The sequence below is a fragment of the Rhinatrema bivittatum genome, chromosome 2 (assembly GCF_901001135.1).
Source record: "Rhinatrema bivittatum chromosome 2, aRhiBiv1.1, whole genome shotgun sequence".
Taxonomy (NCBI): domain Eukaryota; kingdom Metazoa; phylum Chordata; class Amphibia; order Gymnophiona; family Rhinatrematidae; genus Rhinatrema; species Rhinatrema bivittatum.
The window spans coordinates 660,546,811-660,566,359 of NC_042616.1; the positions used below are offsets into that span (position 1 = coordinate 660,546,811).

A 19,549-nucleotide genomic window follows, 5' to 3' on the forward strand; every position below is an offset into this window, starting at 1 on the left:
ACAGAATTTTGCACAAAGCACTCACCATTATCCACAAATCCATACACAACCAACTTCCTTTAGATCTTCGGTTCCCTCTCAAACTATACACATCTGCAAGACCCATCAGAGCGGCACAAGAAGGAACCCTTCAAGTTCCCCCAACTAAATCCGCCCGTCTAACCTCCACGAAAGAACAAGCATTCTCCACAGTTGGTCCCATCATCTGGAACAACCTGCCGACTGATCTAAGACTGGAACCCTGCCTGACTACCTTCCGAAAAAAACTCAAAACTTCGCTTTTCGTCCAAGCCTTCCCTTAAGCCTAACATTGCAACAGTTCTTTCATATAGCCCAATAGACTAAATGTCCGACCCAGCAATTGTATATTCTTTCGTGTTCATTCTCCAGTTTTTTTCTGTCCTTTATTTCCTGGCTACTCTAGCCCCCAAGTTCATTCTCCCTGTTTTTTGTATCTGCGCTTCGGCCTTCTTGTTATATGGTTTTGTTAAGTTAACCCCTAAGTTTGATGTAAACCGGCCTGATGTGAAGCTTGTCATGAAGTTCGGTATAGAAAAATGTTAAATAAATGAATAAATAAAATAAATCGCTGCCGGCTTTCACACCCAATAGTGCCATCATAAAAGGTGGTGCTATTGGGCGCAAAATAGGCAACGAAAAGGCTCTTTACCTTTTCGCCGTCCACGCTGTCTTCGTGGCGTCTGCCCCTGTGCTACTCCGACTCTTCCTGTTCCGGTCTTGATGCCGTCCCTTTGTAGTGATCGCACGCATAAAGAGACCCGTACTGACCTCTGCTTTCTTTCCCTGGCAGAGGCCGCAGCTGCGGCCTACTCTTGTGGCGATCTCATGCCGCTGACACACCGCTCTGGGCCCGACTCCCTAGGCGCGTGCACCACGCCGCCAGATTTAAAGGCCCAGCAGCGGGAAAAGCCCCTCGGCGTGTGGTGATGACATCAGATACTTTGGGTACTTACACCTGGCCCTGCCTTGTACACTTTGCCTCAGCAACGGGTCCTGCTCCGTGAGAGTGTGTTCCAGGGTGATTCCTGTTCTGGCGATCTTGCTTGATTCCTGTTCCAGTGTTCCAGCATTCCTGCCTGATTCCTGTTCCAGCGTTCCTGCCTGATTCCTGTTCCAGCATTCCTGCCTGCTCCTTGCCTTCTGTGCCTGCATCCTGCTCCTTGCCCTGCCAGACTGCTTTCCACCTATCTGACCTTCGCCTGGTATTCCGACTCTGAGTGACCTCTGCCTGCCTGACCTCTGCCTGGGAATCAGACTCCGAGTGACCTCCACCTACCCAGTCCTCGAGCCAGTTTCTTTCTCTTCTTCCTGCCTGCTGCCTGTCCTGAGCTCCGGCCTGTTCCTGACTTCGCCTGTTCTCCATCCTCCTTGACTTCAGCCAGTCCAACACTGTCTCTGCCTCTTCCTCTGGACTCACTCTGTGAGAAGCCCCTGACTAAGTCCTGCTGGCCCTGGTACCCAAGGGCTCAACCTGCGGGGAATGAGGGCTGGTATAGGTGAAGCTCCTATAGCGCCATCTGTACCTGTTCCACCTTCCATCGACAAGAACCACCAGGGGCCCTCTCCTGGTGGAAGTACCAACCTTGTCGCAGCTCAAGGGTCCACGTCCCTTACATAAATGACACTCCTGCCCAGACCTCGATTTGGAATGCCTCTCCCAGATATGAGTTAAAGAATAAACATATGCTCATGTTTTTACCTAAATATCAGGTGTTTACTCTGTCCTTATCCTCTTTGACCTATCTGCAGCTTTTGACACTTCTTGATACTCTGTCCTCATTTGGATTTTGGAACTCTGTCTTATCTTTGTTCTCTTCTTACTTCTCCCATCACACTTTTAGTGTTTCCTCTGATGGATCTTCCTTTACTGACATCCCAATATCAATTGGTGTGTCTCAGGGTTCTGTCCTGGGCCCTCTTCTCTTCTTTATGGTACTCTGATTTCCTCTCATGGTTTTCAATACCATGTATAAGCCCATGACTCTGAGATCTACCTCTCTGCACCAGAAATTAAATTAGAAACCCAGTCCCAGATCTCAGCCTGCTTGTCTGACATTGCCTCCTGGATATCCCACCATCATCTTAAACTCAACATGGCTATGACTGAGCTCTTTATCTCTCCCCCCCCCCCCCCCCCCCACCAAGCCAACCTCCCCTCTTCCTCCTTTCTCTATTTCTGGGGATAACACTGTCATCCTCTTGATCCCCTTAGGCTGTAACCTAGGAGTCATCTTTGACCTCTTTCTCTTCCTCTCTAAGCATATCCAAAACTCTTCTAAAACATGCCTTTTCTTTCTCTGTAACACCACCAAAATCATTCCCTTTCTTTCTGAACACACCACTCTCTCATCAACTCCTGCTTAGATTATTGCAACCTAATCCTCACAGGTCTCCCAGCGAGCCATTTCTCTCTACTACAATCTATCTGAAATTCAGCTGCATGACTTATGTTTCGCCAAAGTTACTACATACATCCATGTAACCTCTCTTCTGAATTCACTGCATTGGCTCCCTATCCATTTCTGCATACAGTTCAAGCTCCTCTTATTTACCTACAAGTGTCTTCACCTGCAGCTCTTTACTACCTCTCTTCTCTTCTCTTTCTCTCTCTATATCCCTTCTTATGAACTCTAGGGATGTGAATCGTTTTTTGACGATTTAAAATATCGTCCGATATATTTTAAATCGTCAAAAATCGTTAGGGCCACGATACAATACCAATTCCCCCGATTTATCGTTAAAAAATCGTAAATCGGGGGAAGGGGGAGGGCAGGAAAACCGGCACACTAAAACCCCCTAAAACCCACCCCCGACCCTTTAAATTAAATCCCCCACCCTCCCGAACCCCCCCCAAATGCTTTAAATTACCTGGGGATCCAGCGGTGGTCCAGAACGGCAGCGGTCTGGAACGGCCCCCTCAATTGAATCCTGTTGTCTTCAGCCGGTGCCATTTTGCAAAATGGCCGCCGCAAAATGGTGGCGGCCATAGACAAAAATGATTCGATGCAGGAGGTCGTTCCGGACCCCCGCTGGACTTTTGGCAAGTCTTGTGGGGGTCAGGAGGCCCCCCCAAGCTGGCCAAAAGTTCCTGGGAGTCCAGCGGGGTTCAGGAAGCGATTTCTTGCCGCAAATCGTTTTCCGTACGGAAAATGGCGCCGGCAGGAGATCGACTGCAGGAGGTCGTTCAGCGGCGGTCCGGAACCCCCGCTGAACGACCTCCTGCAGTCAATCTCCTGCCGGCGCCATTTTCCGTACGGAAAACGATTCGCGGCAAGAAATCGCTTCCTGAACCCCGCTGGACTCCCAGGAACTTTTGGCCAGCTTGGGGGGGCCTCCTGACCCCCACAAGACTTGCCAAAAGTCCAGCGGGGGTCCAGAACGACCTCCTGTGTCGAATCATTTTTGTCTATGGCCGCCGCCATTTTGCGGTGGCCATTTTGCAAAATGGCACCGGCTGAAGACAACAGGATTCAATTGAGGGGGCTGTTCCGGACCGCCGCCGTTCTGGACCACCGCTGGATCCCCAGGTAATTTAAAGCATTTGGGGGGGGGGGTTCGGGAGGGTGGGGGATTTAATTTAAAGGGTCGGGGGTGGGTTTTAGGGGGTTTTAGTGTGTCGGCTCACGATTTTAACGATTTTCACGATAGTTTACACACCCAAACGGCAACAATACGATTCCCTCCCCCTCCCAGCCGAAATCGATCGTTAAGACGATCGAGGACACGATTCACATCTCTAATGAACTCTGCTCATCAGACAAGTCACTCCTATCTATGCCCTTCCCCTCTACTGCCAATACCCGACTCCCTGCTTTCCACCTGGCTGTACCGTGTGTTTGGAATAGACTTCCTGAGCGGGTGTGTCATACTCCTTCTCTCACCTTGTTTAAATCCCATCTAAAAATCCACCTTTTTGAAGCTGCTTTTAAATCTTAAGCCTGTTGGTTCACCTTCAGCCTCATTAACTAATTTTAACAATTGTCTGTTGACCTGTATGTTTGTCTTGAATAGATTATAAGCTCTATTGAGCACAGAATGTTTCTTATATGTTATTGTTTGTATAAGGCTGCATACATCGATTAGCACTATAGAAATGTATGAATAGCACAGCACACATCAGTGAAGATTTGATGTGATTTGGAATGAGGAAAGGTACACAGATGAGATTTCTAAAATGTACTCTCGTCCTAGCAGGCATTCCAAATCACATCAAATTTTCATTGATATGTACTGTGCTGTTCGTACATCTCACTGTGCATTTAAAGCTGTCCCCCCAAACCCTAGACCACCACCAAACCTTCACCTCAAGTTACTAGATGAACCTCCTCCAGAGGTATAAATGGATGACTAATATGTGTGCTAGTCCAGAGGTGGTCTCCCTCTCTCTCTCTCTTTCAATGGGATTTGTAATAAATATTGCAAATTCTGCTTCGGGCATATTGCATACCTTAACAGCAGGAGAAAAGGTGTAGTTATTTCTGGTAATAATGTGCTCCCCTTTGACAAAAAATAAAAATTTGCATACACATCTCACGATGAGATAAATAACGCATGCATTTCGATGTTACTATGAGCATTAGGGCCCTAATGCCCGTGATAACACCCTAATGCATTTTGATGAATGACCCACTGTGTTCGTACTTAAGGCAATGGAGGGTAAAGCTATGGAAATGGCTATCTTTTCTCTAAGAATGTAGTTGCCTGGAATTTCAGGAAGGTAAAAAAAATCCACAGAAAACAAGTGCACTAAACATGTGGAACTTTTGCCCAATTCCTACATTTTTATCCCATGCTGCATAAAGGAATAACTATGAGGAAATTAGTAATATAGAAACATCCTGAGTAGCCAGCTCAATGTCTCAGTGGAGGGTCCTTGGCAGGATTCCAAACTTAGATCCCTTGGATTGCCAAGGGAAAGGATGCCGTGGATGCAGTGTTCACAAACCATGGATGGTGATATCTAGTGGTTGGATTTAGGGCTCATGACTGCAAGCATTCTGCAAGGAGGTCTAGTGCATGGCTCCTAGTCCAGGACTGTTGGTGAAATGACTAGACTAAAAGCAAGTCAGGAGGGGATATAAAACAGTGGAAAAATCTTTGGGTAGTTGTGAAGGAAAGCTCATGGCTCGAGAGCTGGAAGTGCAAAGGAGCAGGTGAAAACTGCTCAGTTAAAAAAAAAAAACAAGGTAGTACCTCTAGGACAAATGAAACAAACCGGAAGGTGGTCCCACGTAGCCAAGGCAAAAAAACCTAGATATTCAAATTACAGTACAAGAAGGTAGATTTAGCATGGACCTTTATAAGAAACCTACAGATACTAATAAATTTCTAGATTACACCAGTTGTCACAATAAATCCATGAAAAATAATCTACCTTACTCCCAATTTCTGAGGATACGAAGATTGTGTACAGATGAGGATGTGTTCCAACAAAGGGCAAGAGAACTCGAAGCGAGATTTGTACAGAAAAAGTCTCCTGAATCGCATATAAAGGCTGGATACATGAGAGCACAAATACAAGAACGACACACACTTTTGAAACCCAAAAAGAGAGAAACAAAGGACATTGTGGCATTCCCCCTAACATACAACCATATGACTCACAGAGTAGTTGGAATTATTAGAAAAAATTGGGAGATTGTGCGAAATTTAGAGTGTTTTGAAAACAGTAGACTTGTTATAGCAAATAGACGTGAACGTAACTTAAGAGATTTCCTTGTTCCCTCTGCACTTCCACGTAAACAGGTTAAAGACTTGAGACCTCCTGGTCATTACCCTTGTGGTCACTGCTCAGTGTGCTCTGTGAATCTGAAGGCTAAACAGGTTTTGTTCAGTAATCAATCAGAACCATACAAATTGACGAAATTCACTAACTGCAAAAGTGAGGGCGTAGTTTATGTAGCATACTGTAATTGCAACAAATTCTATATTGGGAAGACCATTCGACCCCTGAACAAACGTTTGATCGAACACAGGAGTGCGATTAACAGGAAGTTAGAAGGGAAACCAATGGTTGAGCATTCCAATCAAGCTAACCATAATTTTGAAGACTATAAATTTTGTGTATTATACAAACCGAATTTTAATTGGAGAGGGGGAGATTTGGATAAGACCTTATTACGCATGGAACAACGTCTCATTTTTAAATTCAATACTGTAGAACCGGCAGGTTTAAATCAAGAAATAGATTTTTCTGTTTTTTTATAAAAATATATATATAATTGATCTGCAGTCACTTATATTAAATCATTTATACTCCCGGTTTCAAATTGTCTAATAGTGATCATGTCACTCAGTGACCCTAACCTAATAGATATGCAGTTTTCATATAATTAGCTTCTCCTTTGTTTGTTTAAATTCATTTAGGGGTTCTGATTTGATTTAGACATAGTGTTGATCTATAACGTTACGTCTTTGATAGAAATGTCTTCTGTGACTCTGTTTTCACGTCTAGTTGTATTCAACTTTGTTTTATGTCTATGTGTTTACACAATAATAATGCTGTACATGATTGTGGTTCTTTCAGGGAATGGCATAACGGTTCTTAATAACCATGCCTATAATTACCATTTAAATTGGTCTATTACATTGCTTTTCTGTTTTTACATTTTAATTATTGTTTAATTCATTTTGTCATTTGTCCTTACGTTGCAATTTTTGACATGATTGACACTTTTCACAGGAAATGACGTCATAGTTTTTTGGCACGGTTTGTTCTTGAAGTACGCTATTTAAATGTCCACCTAGCCGGGAACGCTCCCTAGTTGCAGTGCTATTATTGTGAGTTATCCACTGACTGACAAGGTATAGTAGATGGCTCTCAGTTGACTTTTTAATTAATATTTTCGGTAGTTCTATAAAATAGTTCGAGTATTATTTCATATATACTGAAATAACTTAGGGAGTACTAAAGGAGTTGCCTTTGGATAAAAACACCTATATACAATTGATCTGCTGTCACTTATATAAAAGACATTTGTATTCTTGCGTTTTAAGTGACTATGGTTTGACGAAGATGTATTATTTACACTTAACAATATTTTCTCCTTTTTTATGTCTCGTATGTCACCTTGTGACTCTGTTATCAGTAGTCTGTCCTTTGTTGGTTTAAATGTTACTTAGGGGTTTCAACTTGATATAGACACAGCATTTATATAAAGTACTACATTCTTGATACAAATGTTTTCTGGCATTCTTAATGTTACATAGTGACTCCGTGGTGATTTAGTGTCAATATTTTTAATTGCTTTTAACTTAATTTTATGTTTAGGTGTCTACACAATAATTATGCTGTAAAATAACTGCGGTTCGCTTAGGAAATAACGCATTGTTTCTGACGTGATGTCTCTAATTATTATACATATCCTCTTTAATGTTTTGTTTATTATACTTTGGCTTCATATTGTAAGTTTTGACATGATTGACACATTTCACAGGAAATGATGTCTTAGTTTTTTGGCGCGGTTTGTTTCTGAATCACGCTATTTAAATGATTACTTAGCGGGGAACGCTCCCTAGTTGCAGTGCCACCTTCTGTGAGTTGTTCGCTGACTGATAAAGTAAATTAGATAGTCCTTGGCCGATCTTTGAATTAATATTTCGTAAGCTCTTTGTTAATTAGTATTACCTCATATTTATTATAACAACCTAGGGATCATTAAAGGATTAGCTTTTTAATTATGCCTCATGTCAAGTTTCAGCGGTAAAAATATGTTTGTAGCGCTAAAAGTTGTTTAGTCCTATTATGCTTATGGCCATTTTGATTTACAATCTTTATACATATATTTTGTGAGTTTCAGTATAAGGCTCTGATTTTACCATTTGGATAGTGATATTGACCACACTATGACCATTTGATCGTTTGCATAAATTTTGTGTTTTAGCTAAGTGTATCATGTTTTTTTAAAAGTATATCATTCATAGCCCTTGTGTGAGATTCGATTTACAAACAATTTTCCTTTTATACTGATATGTTGGTGCTTTTTTTTGTTTATGGTCAATTTCTAATATTTGGTGCTTTCTAACGATAATTTTTATTAACAGCTTTATCTTTTAGCTTCACTGTGACAGCTAATGCTCAAATTGATATACCGATATATGTAGCTGTGAGTACAAGGCTACAGCATAAAGGTAATGTCTCCAGTTTATTTTAAAGAAATACATTTTTACTTATAAGAATGTTCTCTATAAAATATTGAGTGTGTTAAAAATAATGCTGGTTTTTATCAGTTTTAAATAGAATAAATGGGTTGTGTTGTACACCGACGATTTTTATATGTATGGTATGTATGTATATTATGACTGTAGACTATATAGGTGGATGGATATAGTAACAAGCAATCAACTTCTAGCGGTATTGTTTTATAACTTTTAGCACATTTTGTAACAAGTTTTTATAGAATATGGTTGTGATATGTTTATTGTTCTTGATCGTTTTAGCCCCTGATGCAGCCTTTTGGCGAAACTCAGCTTGAAGTTTGAGTCGGGCTTTTCTAATAAAAGTTTTTCCACGGTGTAAGGTAGTCCCTTCTGTTTTTTTGTACCTCTAGGACATGCACTGTATTTGGAAATTTTTAGAGGACACACATAAAACTGCAGCTGCAAAATGTCTAGATCAGATTGGCCAATGAAGATAACCACAGGACAAATGTTCATAAAATATCAAAAATGTTTACAAATATTCTTGGTTTCATTTCTCTTTATGACTAAGGGGCCATTTCACAAAGGCTTTCTTCCCATTCTGTATCTATGGGAAAGAGCTTGAATCAGACTTTAAATGTTCTTCAGTCAGTTAACTAATTTTAATCTCAGGATTGAAGGGTGAATATAGTCAAAACCAATGTGCAAGAATCCTGTGATTGTGCTTCTTGGTGTTCCTGGCAGCCAATCATACAGTAATCCACTTTTTAAACATACCACACCATTTCACTTTCCAATTCCGATTGGCATCTGCTCCATAGCAGTGGAATTTGGAGTTTTTGGATCTTGTTTTTCTCCAAAATCGGTCCTGGCAAATAAAAACAAGAAAAAAATACATAAATTCCTCAAATTTTTTCACATGCACTGTTAAAAGGGTTTTTATAATAATTACATTCAAAGATTGCTTTTCTCAAATTGACAGTTGGCTAAGGTCTAATATTATTTGGCATTGGGCATATACCTCCTGAAGAAGGTTTTACCCGTGTATGGTTTAAACATTGTCAGCTTAAGACAGAATACGAAGTACACAATTTAAGGATAACCTTGGATTTGGGTTTAACTCTGAAAGCTTTTATTAAAAGAAATTAAAATCTGATTTCTGTACTTTAAAACTATGTCCTTTATAAAAGTTGTTACCCAGTGACTCCTTCAGGACTGCATTGCAAGCAGTGTTCTATGTACAGCTCAACTATAGTAAAACAGTCTTTAACTTGAGAATAGAAGACACGCTTGCTCCACCTTTCCATCCCCAAATAAAACTCAATACCATGTGATGGGTATAAATAGTAGGGATGTGAATCGTGTGATCGATCGTCTTATCAATTGATTTTGGCTGAGGGGGGCGGGGAATCTGATCGTCTTAGTTTTTTAGGTTAAAAAAATCATTTTATCGGGGGACGGGGGAGGGCGGGAAAACCGGCACACCAAAACAACCCTAAAACCCACCCCGACCCTTTAAAATAAATCCTCCACCCTCCCGAACCCCCCCAAAATGTTTTAAATTACCTGGGGTCCAGTGGGGGGGGGGGGGGGGGGGCCCCGGCGTGATCTCCCGCTCTCGGGCCACGGCTGCGTTAAGAGAAATGGCGCCGGTGGCCCTTTGCCCTTATCATATGACAGGGCAAAGGTAGCACCGGCGCCATTTTGGTTCCTGTGACCCAACGTCACGAGTGCAGGAGATTGCTCCCGGACCCCCGCTGGACCCCCAGGGACTTTTGGCCAGCTTGGGGGGGCCTCCTGACCCCCACAAGACTTGCCAAAAGTCCAGCGGGGGTCCGGGAGCGACCTTCTGCACTCAGGTTGTATTGCCAATATTCAAAATGGCGCCGGCACTACCTTTGCCCTCACTATGTCGACATAGTGAGGGCAAAGGTAGCGCTGGGCTCGGCGCGCGCAGGTTGCACAAATGCGCGTGCTGACCCCGGATTTTATAAGATACGCGCGGCTACACGCGTATCTTATAAAATCCAGCGTACTTTTGTTCGCGCCTGGTGCGCGAACAGGGGTACGCGATCGCACAAGTATTTAAAATCTACCCCATAGAGAATAGCCACTGCCATTAGCAATGGTAACATGGAATAGACTTAGTTTTTGGGTACTTGCCAGGTTCTTATGGCCTGGATTGGCCACTGTTGGAAACAGGATGCTGGGCTTGATGGACCCTTGGTCTGACCCAGTATGGCATTTTCTTATGTTCTTATGTTCTTATGTCCTTTGCCTCTCCCTGGCTAATGTGTTAATGAACCTTAACGAACTTTCTTCAAACCCTTATCCTTACACCCCATTGGCCCTTTGCTACCATCCTCTTTGCTTATTGGCTAATTCCTACTCTTAGCCCTCAGTCCCTTTTCACCTTGCCCCTCCTTCCTTCTCGCTGCGTCTCTCCAGGTTATCTACGCTGCGTAAGACCCGCTTCCACAGCTTGCTTTTAATGTGGTCTCCCTCAAAATTTGATTAGGTCCATTTAGTTACTTCAAAATGCTGCGGCATGTTTGTTAAATTGTGCCCCTTTTAGTGCACATATAAATCCAGTCCTGAAGGAGTTACATTGGTTACCTATTGGCAAACAAGGTTTACAGTGTTAGTTTTAATTCCTAAATTGCTCTAAGGGGAGACACCTTGTTCGGCCTTGGGAGAACATTGCGTTCACAGGAAGTAAATTTGTTAAAGTCCTTTGTTAAAGGATTATAAACTCACGGTTCCTCTATCTAGAGGTTTCTTGTCCTCTGGAACAGTTTATCAGTTGAGATTTGTGGGGAAACAGATGTGAAGGCATTTTGAAAAAAGTTGAAAGCTGCCTTTTTCGTTGAGCCATTTTACTGATGTATGTGTTTTAGGTTTTACTGTTTGATTATGTTATGGATTTTTAAATAACTGTAATCTGCCCTGAATACAAAATAGAAGTGGTGGGCTATAAAAAAATGTAAAATAAAATAAATAAAACTGCATAACCTGGCTGCCTAACAACTCTTTTTCTCCAAAATATTCATCCAGAGCCAACACAATCTTGACTCTTTTCTTATTATTTATAATTATAATTCAAGCCATAATCTCTTCAGTCTAGATAATAAAAAATTCATTCTACCATATGCATATTTTTCTATGAAACATTCTCAGTTTAATAATTTTATTAAGATTAACTAATGAAATCATCAGCATTGGAAGAACAGTACGACTGCCATTCATGAATAATGCATGATCCTTAACTCGTGATCATTTGAAAGCAGAACATCAATTTTTACACATTCTTTCTTACCTAGATAATTCATGTAAATAAATGAGAATAAACAAAAAAATATATGGTGAAGGCTTTTCATTGGGCTAATTTATTATATTTCTTGATTAGTTTATGGGACCTAACAACACTCCCTTCATCAAGTCAAAACAAAATAGCAACCATATTATTTTATCTAGGTAATGACATTTTAGGCAGTTCTAAGATACTTACGTTGGTCCAGCTAAAATGATAGCCATCAACATTGAACACTGGCATGATGTAGAAATACAGTTGATTCAGTATCCTTTTCATGGCAGGATCACTTTGATATGTGTCAATTGCCTATAAAACAAGATACACTAGTGAAAGTATCTCAGATTATAGAAGACCCTTGCAATATGATATAATCTTGTTAAAATCATTTCACAATTCTAAAAAAAAATGTAATTGGATAAAAGAGCAATTCAATCTTATAAAGATGAATCAAGAAATCAGTAAGGCAAGCAATTTCTTTCCATTCTTCCTTGTCTGCAAGCTCTTTCTACTTAGCCTTTCTACCCAGCTCACCAGAAAGCCATCATGAATCTTTGTTACCTTCCACGTCCTGCCACCCATAATAACATAATAGATGCCACCAGATAAAGATCAATTGGTCATCCAATTTTTCCTGTCCACATTGCTAAGGTTATATCCTAATTGCCAGCTATAGAAGCTTGACCACTTGTAGCATATTGCTCATTCTCCAAGTCAGTTTGTGTTCTCTGTTATTGGCTGTCTATCATCCTGAAAAGATAAGCATACAAATTCTCATACTTAATCCATTAGCCAGTGTTTCCGAGTCCTAATTCTTACCCCCAACCCTAGCACATACATCTTATCACCAATTTGTAATAATCTAAACAATCATTAAACTAGGAAGGATGTTTATTGCTTATCTCGTAGACTCAGTAATGTAAAGAAAGGTCAAACATTAATAAACAATACATAAACATCAAAATAAAACCTAATAGATTTACAGAACATCCAGCAGATATTATACAACTAAAACCCCTAGATCCAGAAATTAACTTGCTGCCCAGGAGCATTAGGGGGCAGCATCAAGAAAAAGTTTAAAAACATTATTTTTATAATTATACAGAAAGGATAAATGTCTTCTTAAATATAGGTCTTCATAAGATTTCTGAACTTCAAATAGTCTCTCTCTAAATGGAGCTATTTCAGTAAGGAATTCCTTAACATGGGTGATACAATGAGAAGGCTCTTGATCCGGTGCAGACCAATTTACAGTCCTTAACTGAGGGAAGGCAGGGTAAAAGATAATTTCTAGATCATAAGCTATAGTCTGGGATACATAGTATTTGAAACTGTTAAAAGAGTGGTCTTCTTCTGTACCACCCTTTTCCTCTCATAAACCAGCCTGGGTGGCTCATATATCCCCTCCCTCTGATCTGTCCCCTAATTCCAAACACTTGGCTCAAAAACGGTCTGTTACATTTTTTGATGTCACTGGAGAAGGAGTCTGAAAGTATCTGAGTATATTCCTCATGCATCTGCAGCTTAACTCTTCTTTCACTATCAAGGCATGAAACTATTCCTCATGCATCTGCAACTTAACTCTTCTTTCACTATCAACCTCACTTTCTCTATTATCTAAATTAGAAAACATTACTCTGTAGTAACTTTGTCAAATCGGTTTACCTGAAGCTTGTGGATAAACTTTACTTTTCTTATGATTAATATCATCCCTCCTAAATTTCTTATACTACATTTTCTTTGTTTCTTTCCTAAAATCCTCCATTTTTTTTTTATTGAAAATGTCAATTAAAGTGTGGCTTCCCTGGTTCGCAGCCCACTGCTCTGACTAGTGGGCCACTCCTCCACTCCATTAGCTTCCAAAGACATAGTACAAATTTTCAGACTGAATGATGTGCTGCAGTTTATTTGAGAAATCAACAAAATAACCAACCCTGAGTGCTATACTATCACATCAATGCAAGGAAACCAATCCAGATTGAGAATAGTAATGCTGGTTCCCAGCGTGGCTGTTTATTTATGGGAGGCAAAAGATTTACAGGGTCCTCATCTACAGGCCCATCACAGTGAAGATAATATATCCAGTATAAAATCACAGCAGCAGCAACAGCACAGTCCTTCTCAAAAGTCTCTAGAAGGAATCAGTACTCAGAGGAAACCAATTTCATATTCTGCTTCAGGGAAATTTATAACCACAACGGGGTAGTTCATGTCACCAAGAGCTAATTTAAAAGAGTCCCAGTTCTTCCTCTTATAGTTTTCCCTCACAGACAAGCATCATTGGTTAACACAAGAATTTTCAACTCACTCAGTCCTTCATATGCAGTGTCTGGTGATGCTCCCAGAGGGAAAGATCAGACAGACAGTAGTATATATAATCCTCCTAGCAGCTGTAATGGAATGTCTGTCCAGGAGTGAGGATGTCACATTCCCTTGTGAATAGGACGCTTCACCAAAAAAGTGCTGACTCCAATATCCTCTTGAAGATTGCTTTTTATCTCTATATTTTGCTCCCTTCCAGAGGTCTCACTATACACTTATATATAAGGTGTCTCCCAGGATGACTAGCAAGGCTTTAAAGACGTAGACCTCCATACAAAAACAGGGTTCTAGATTACTTAGGAGCACCTGGCAATAAGGTACAAGCGTTTATACAAAAAGGAAATATACAATGAAAAGTTAGAGCTGGAGAACACTCCAATGAATGAGAATGCACTGCTAGAGATGAGACACTTACCAAGGTAATGAAAGTTTAAAGATGCATACATTCAAGATGACTAACATCCCCTCCTTGGGCAAACATTTATTTATTTTATTTATTTATTTAGTTTTATATACCGACAACCGTTTGCACATCGTGCCGGTTTACAGATAACTTACAACCAAAATATATATAGGCAAAAGCCTTTACAAGGAACAGTGTGTAACATAAACGTAGTAACAGAGTAATAACTAAATAACTGTCAGCTCTCCATAACTCCTTTGTTGGTGTTTTTTTATTTTCTATTTTTTCAGTAGGGCCAATACAGTGCTTCCTTTTTGCTGCTGCTTCTCCTTCTTAGTGAATGCTTACTTGGTTAAGTCAGCCAACTGTGCTGCAAAGCGCCTCCAGGTCACCTCTGCATTTGATGAGAGAGTCGCCATTGATGATATGTATCATTGTTTGGATCTCTCCACCCAGACAATGTGCTCTTTGGCTGCACGCTTTCCTAGGCTAGTCCAAAAATGATATAAGTGAACCCACAGGCACCAGGGAAGGTCAAAACATGGTTGCTTTGCGAGGGAATCTCTAACAAGGGAGGAGATTGTAATGATTGCGGAAGACAAAACACACTGCTCACACCATCATTCCTTTGTGGATAATTCTGAGCATGATACTGAGATATAAGATGAGTAAGTGGTGAATGGCATATGATAGCAGCTCAAACATTCTTTCCATTACCTGACAGACAAATTTTGATTTATTTTAAACTGCATATATAGAAAAGGCCTATGAGACACCATGTCATTTTCAAAGGTAGTTGGCACTTACTAACATATAAATACCTAAGAAAATACCTAAGGCAACACCACAGGCTGTGATTCTGTACACTGCTCTGAACTTTGCATACATTCCTTTCACTGTGAAGTGAGCACAGCACATCCAACACAAAAGCTGCACTGGGCACTGCATTTACAGTTTGACAGGCTCTAGACTAATAAAATATGAAACACTCACTTCTTTCACAAACCACTGGCAAAATGCAGGGCCAATCCATTCTCTTGCATGCATGCCACAGTCTATCCACACAGCTCTCTTGTAAGGCCGAATTCTTTTGCCAAGCTGAAAAATTGAGTATAATCAGTAAAAATGCTGGGCATAAAGAGATATTTTCATACCAAAATATGAATAGGTAGCTATTTTGGTGTACATTCCTATCTGACTTGCTGCAGACAAAGTTCTTGTTACTTCTGATTCTGAAATACAGTTTAAAATCCATGCCTAAGAAGTCTGTAAACTGCACAATTCACCCATGTGACTACTTGATTAAAAAGAACTTGCAAGCATGCTTTGCCTTTACATATCACATCCTTAGAGATCTAAAGGAAAGCTCTCTTTGGCTAACATTTGTTTTCAATGATGTTATTATATAATTATTACAAAGACTCAGAGCAAAATAAAGCACTCCAAATTATCAATATCAATCGCCAAAAGGAATGCAAAGAAATTGAAGGTCCAAACTTAAGATGTTGCAAGGAAAAAACTATTTTTCTTTTTATTTAGTTCGGCAACTCCATTGCTCAAATGTCAAACTCAAATAGTTCTCTTTAGGGTCCCCCGACACGGACCCCGTGTTTCGCCCGAAGGCTGTGTCGGGAGGGACAAAGTAAGTATTTAGAAACTGAAACATACAAGCAAAATTAAATAAAAATTTGTATAAACTGGTCCAGTCCGGTCCACATGCATTTTACTTGAACTTTGTACCTTGAGTACAAACAGAGGTCTCCCTTCATAGGATTTCCCAATCGAAAACATGGAAATAAGATCTGAATGAGTTTCATTCATATGATACATCCAACTTTGTATCTAAAAAAAAAAATATACAAATAAAATTGATACTAATGTTTGTTCTCAATGATACAGAATGTGCAAAAGAAATACTTTTCTTTCTCTCCAAGGCCTAATAGCATCAAGCCAGGGAATAACATCTATGGAGATTCATTGTATAATATAGTAGTTGCATTAGGGCATTTTTCAGCATAAGTTGACTCAGAGAATTTGTAGAATGTGTCTCTTGCCAAACTGTACATCCTTTTCCTTTAAAATGACTTTATGGTATTGATATTGGATTATTTGAGGATTTAATATTTAGTTATGATCAATATGTATATAATCATCCACTACATTCATTCACAATTGTTTGCTTTATGTACATGTTTAATGTTTATAATTTTATACAATTATATTTATTTATGTTGGTCATGCATGCATTGTAGTTTTGATTTAGTAACTGAGCACATTTGGGATTTATATTGTAACTCACCTCAAGCAAATGTATGATAAGTGATCCATAATGGCAAAGAAATAAAAACAAGTTAAGGAAATGGTGGAATCTTAACAGCCTAACAGCCAGATAGCATTTTTAAATCACTTGTTTACCTGCAAGAAAATGAACCCCTAATATTACAGGGACAATTTTTATCACATCCTGTACCTTCTGCTAGAAAGTTAAAAGATCACAGACAGGCGTGAGAGTGAAAAGGAAGAGTTAAAAGAAAAGCAACAAATAATTAAAATTGCTATCTGGGCTTTTTCAAATGTACCCCGGGTCTCCATTTCACTGTAACTTTTAAAGAAAACGGGTCCAATTTGGCAACAGACAGCTACCTTCCTAAGGAGCCTGTACATGTGGGTTTCCCTGTGACTACATCTGCTTTCAGGCACCAAAGGATGAGACCTCTAGTGAAAGTGAGTGGCACTACACGTGACCTGTCCTGGAGTAGTGCCGGCCTAAGGGATCAGGCCTTTTAAAGCCAGGGTCAGAGAAACCAAAGGCAGCAGGAGGTCCTTCCTTTCTCAGGATGATAGTGCTCCAACTATGAGGTCAGAAACACAGAAATTATTCTGGTCAGTCACTTGCTTGAGAAGACTCTCGCCCTGTAATTTGAGATTTGGATAAAAGCAAAGAGACACAGAAGCAAGCAAATAGGATTGTAGGAAAATGATTTTGAGGGGGAAATTACTTGTTTATTATATTTCTAATCAGAGCAGTCAATATTCAGATGGTTTGTCCAGCTAAATTCAGGTCTTAGCCGGACAAACCACGGGTTTTCGATTTCCTGCTGCTCAGAACACCTCTGTGTTTAGCTTAGGGGCTCCCTTTTGGGGAGCATAGACCCCTTTTCAACCTCCAAAGGTTTTGCAGACTCTGACATGGTTCTCTAAGTTTTACATGCAGTCATATGCCAAATATGGAATAACATATTAACGTACTAACAAAGAAATGATAATGACACCATAATCATTCATATAATAGGAAACATAATATTAAGAGATGCTTACTGATTTTAACTGGTGGGAATAAACAGAGAGTGGGAGACAGAGAGAGACTAGTGGGGATGGATGAGGAAGAGAGACAGACTGGTTGAGATGGATGAGGAAAGGGGAAGGAGAGATTGGTGGGGATGGACTGAGGGGAAAGAAGGGATTGGTGGGGGTTGGCCATTGGGGATAGAAGAGATGGGTTGGGATGGATGGGGGAGAGAATGGTGGGGATGTGTTTTGACAGGGAGAGAGAGAGAGAGAGGGATGGTGGGGATGGACTAGAGGATAGACAGAGAGAGACTGATTAGGATGGGTTTTGAGGGGACAGAGAGAGAGAGGGACTTTTAGGGATGGATTGATGGGATGAGAGATAGAGGTAGGGATGCCCAGGGAGATGGAGATAGAGGCTGGTGGGTCTGGACTGGGAGAAAGGAGAGAGAAAGATTGGTGGGGATGGAGTTTGGGGGAGAAAACAGACTGGTGGGGATGACTGTAAGTGGGGAGGGAAGGGACTGAGGGGGGAGAGAAGAGACAGGTGGGGATGGACTTGAAGGGGGAGAGAGATTGGTAGGGATGGACTTTGGGGGGGGGAGAAAGACTGGTGGGGATGACTGTAAGTGAGGAGGGAAGGGACTGTGAGGGGAGAGAAGAGACAGGTGGGGATGGGCTAGGAGAAGGGGGGAGGGAGATTGGTAGGGATGGACTTTGGGGGGAGAAAAACTGGTGGGGGATGACTGTGTGGGGAGAGAAGAGACTGGTGGGGATGGGCTAGGAGAAGGGGGAGAGAGATTGGTGGGGAAGGACTTTGGGGGGGAGAAAGACTGGTGGGGATGACTGTAAGTGAGGAGGGAAGGGACTGTGAGGGGAGAGAAGAGACAGGTGGGGATGGGCTAGGAGAAGGGGGGGAGAGAGATTGGTAGGGATGGACTTTGGGGGGAGAAAGACTGGTGGGGGATGACTGTGTGGGGAGAGAAGAGACTGGTGGGGATGGGCTAGGAGAAGGGGGAGAGAGATTGGTGGGGAAGGACTTTGGGGGGGAGAAAGACTGGTGGGGATGACTTGAGTGGGGAGGGAAGAAACTTTGGGGGGAGAGAAGAGATGGGTGGGGATGGACTTGGGGAATGAGACTGTTGGGGATGGGTTTCAAGGGAAAGAGACAGAAAGGGACTGGTGAGATTGGACTGGAGGAGAGCGAGAGAGAAACTGGTGGGGATGGATTGGTGGAGAAAGAGCTAGAGGGAGAAATGGGAATGGGGAGAGAGAGAGAGAGAGAGAGAGACTGATGGGGATGGGATGGACTTAGGGGGAAGGAACAGAGTGAAAGACTCCTGGAGACAGAGGAAAAAGGAGTGTCTGAGACATTACTAAAGAGGAGAGATGGAGAGATGTTTCGTGTGCACCCCCTGGCCTGCTACATTTTTTCTTTTCCTTTTTTTTTTTTTAAATTAGATAAAATCACACTTACCTCCTGCCCTGTTTTGACCCCTTCCCATGATCCCTTCCCTCATGCTTTTCCTCCTGTCCTGCTTTCCCTCACCCGTGGCTAAGGTTGCCAACTTTTAACTGTGAAAATTCCAAACACTTTCACTTTTTTTCCTTCTACATGACTATTTAAGAACAAAAAATATATTACTTGCCTTATTACTAAAGAACCTTGTACAAAGTGAGGTACAACCAAATGATCCCAAATATAAAAATACCAAAAACATTCCATTAGAACAGTCAGGAAAATTACAATTACTTAACAACTGCCACCCCCACCATTAGGAAAACATGCACTTGATCTGAAGAATCACAAATAGTTGTCATGTATCTGATCTCACAAGCTTTCTAATAACTCATTAAATCTATTTTGCCCCACTACTGTTGCTTATCCCTTGAGCCAGCGATCAGTCTCATAGTAAGATACAGATGAGAGCAGATGAAGCCCAAACTGGTCCATTCAGTCTGCCCAGTTAGGATTCCTCTACTTTGGATAGATGAGCATACATATTCCCACATGCAATCCAACACCAACTTCCCCCCACTCTCTTGTCTTTTTCACTTGATATCAT

The 19,549-nt window shown here is 41.1% G+C and overlaps 1 protein-coding gene across 1 annotated transcript in view; it reads right to left on the minus strand.

Annotated features, from left to right (window-relative positions):
- CPA6 (carboxypeptidase A6) overlaps nt 1-19,549 on the minus strand; it is a 313,862-nt gene that overhangs the window by 47,212 nt on the left and 247,101 nt on the right. Inside the window, exons 5-8 of the mRNA XM_029591435.1 lie at nt 15,936-16,037; nt 15,189-15,293; nt 11,669-11,779; nt 8,938-9,028 (exon numbers count right to left, since the gene is read on the minus strand). Coding sequence (XP_029447295.1) covers nt 8,938-9,028; nt 11,669-11,779; nt 15,189-15,293; nt 15,936-16,037 — 409 coding nt within the window. The remainder of the gene's footprint in view (nt 1-8,937; nt 9,029-11,668; nt 11,780-15,188; nt 15,294-15,935; nt 16,038-19,549) is intronic.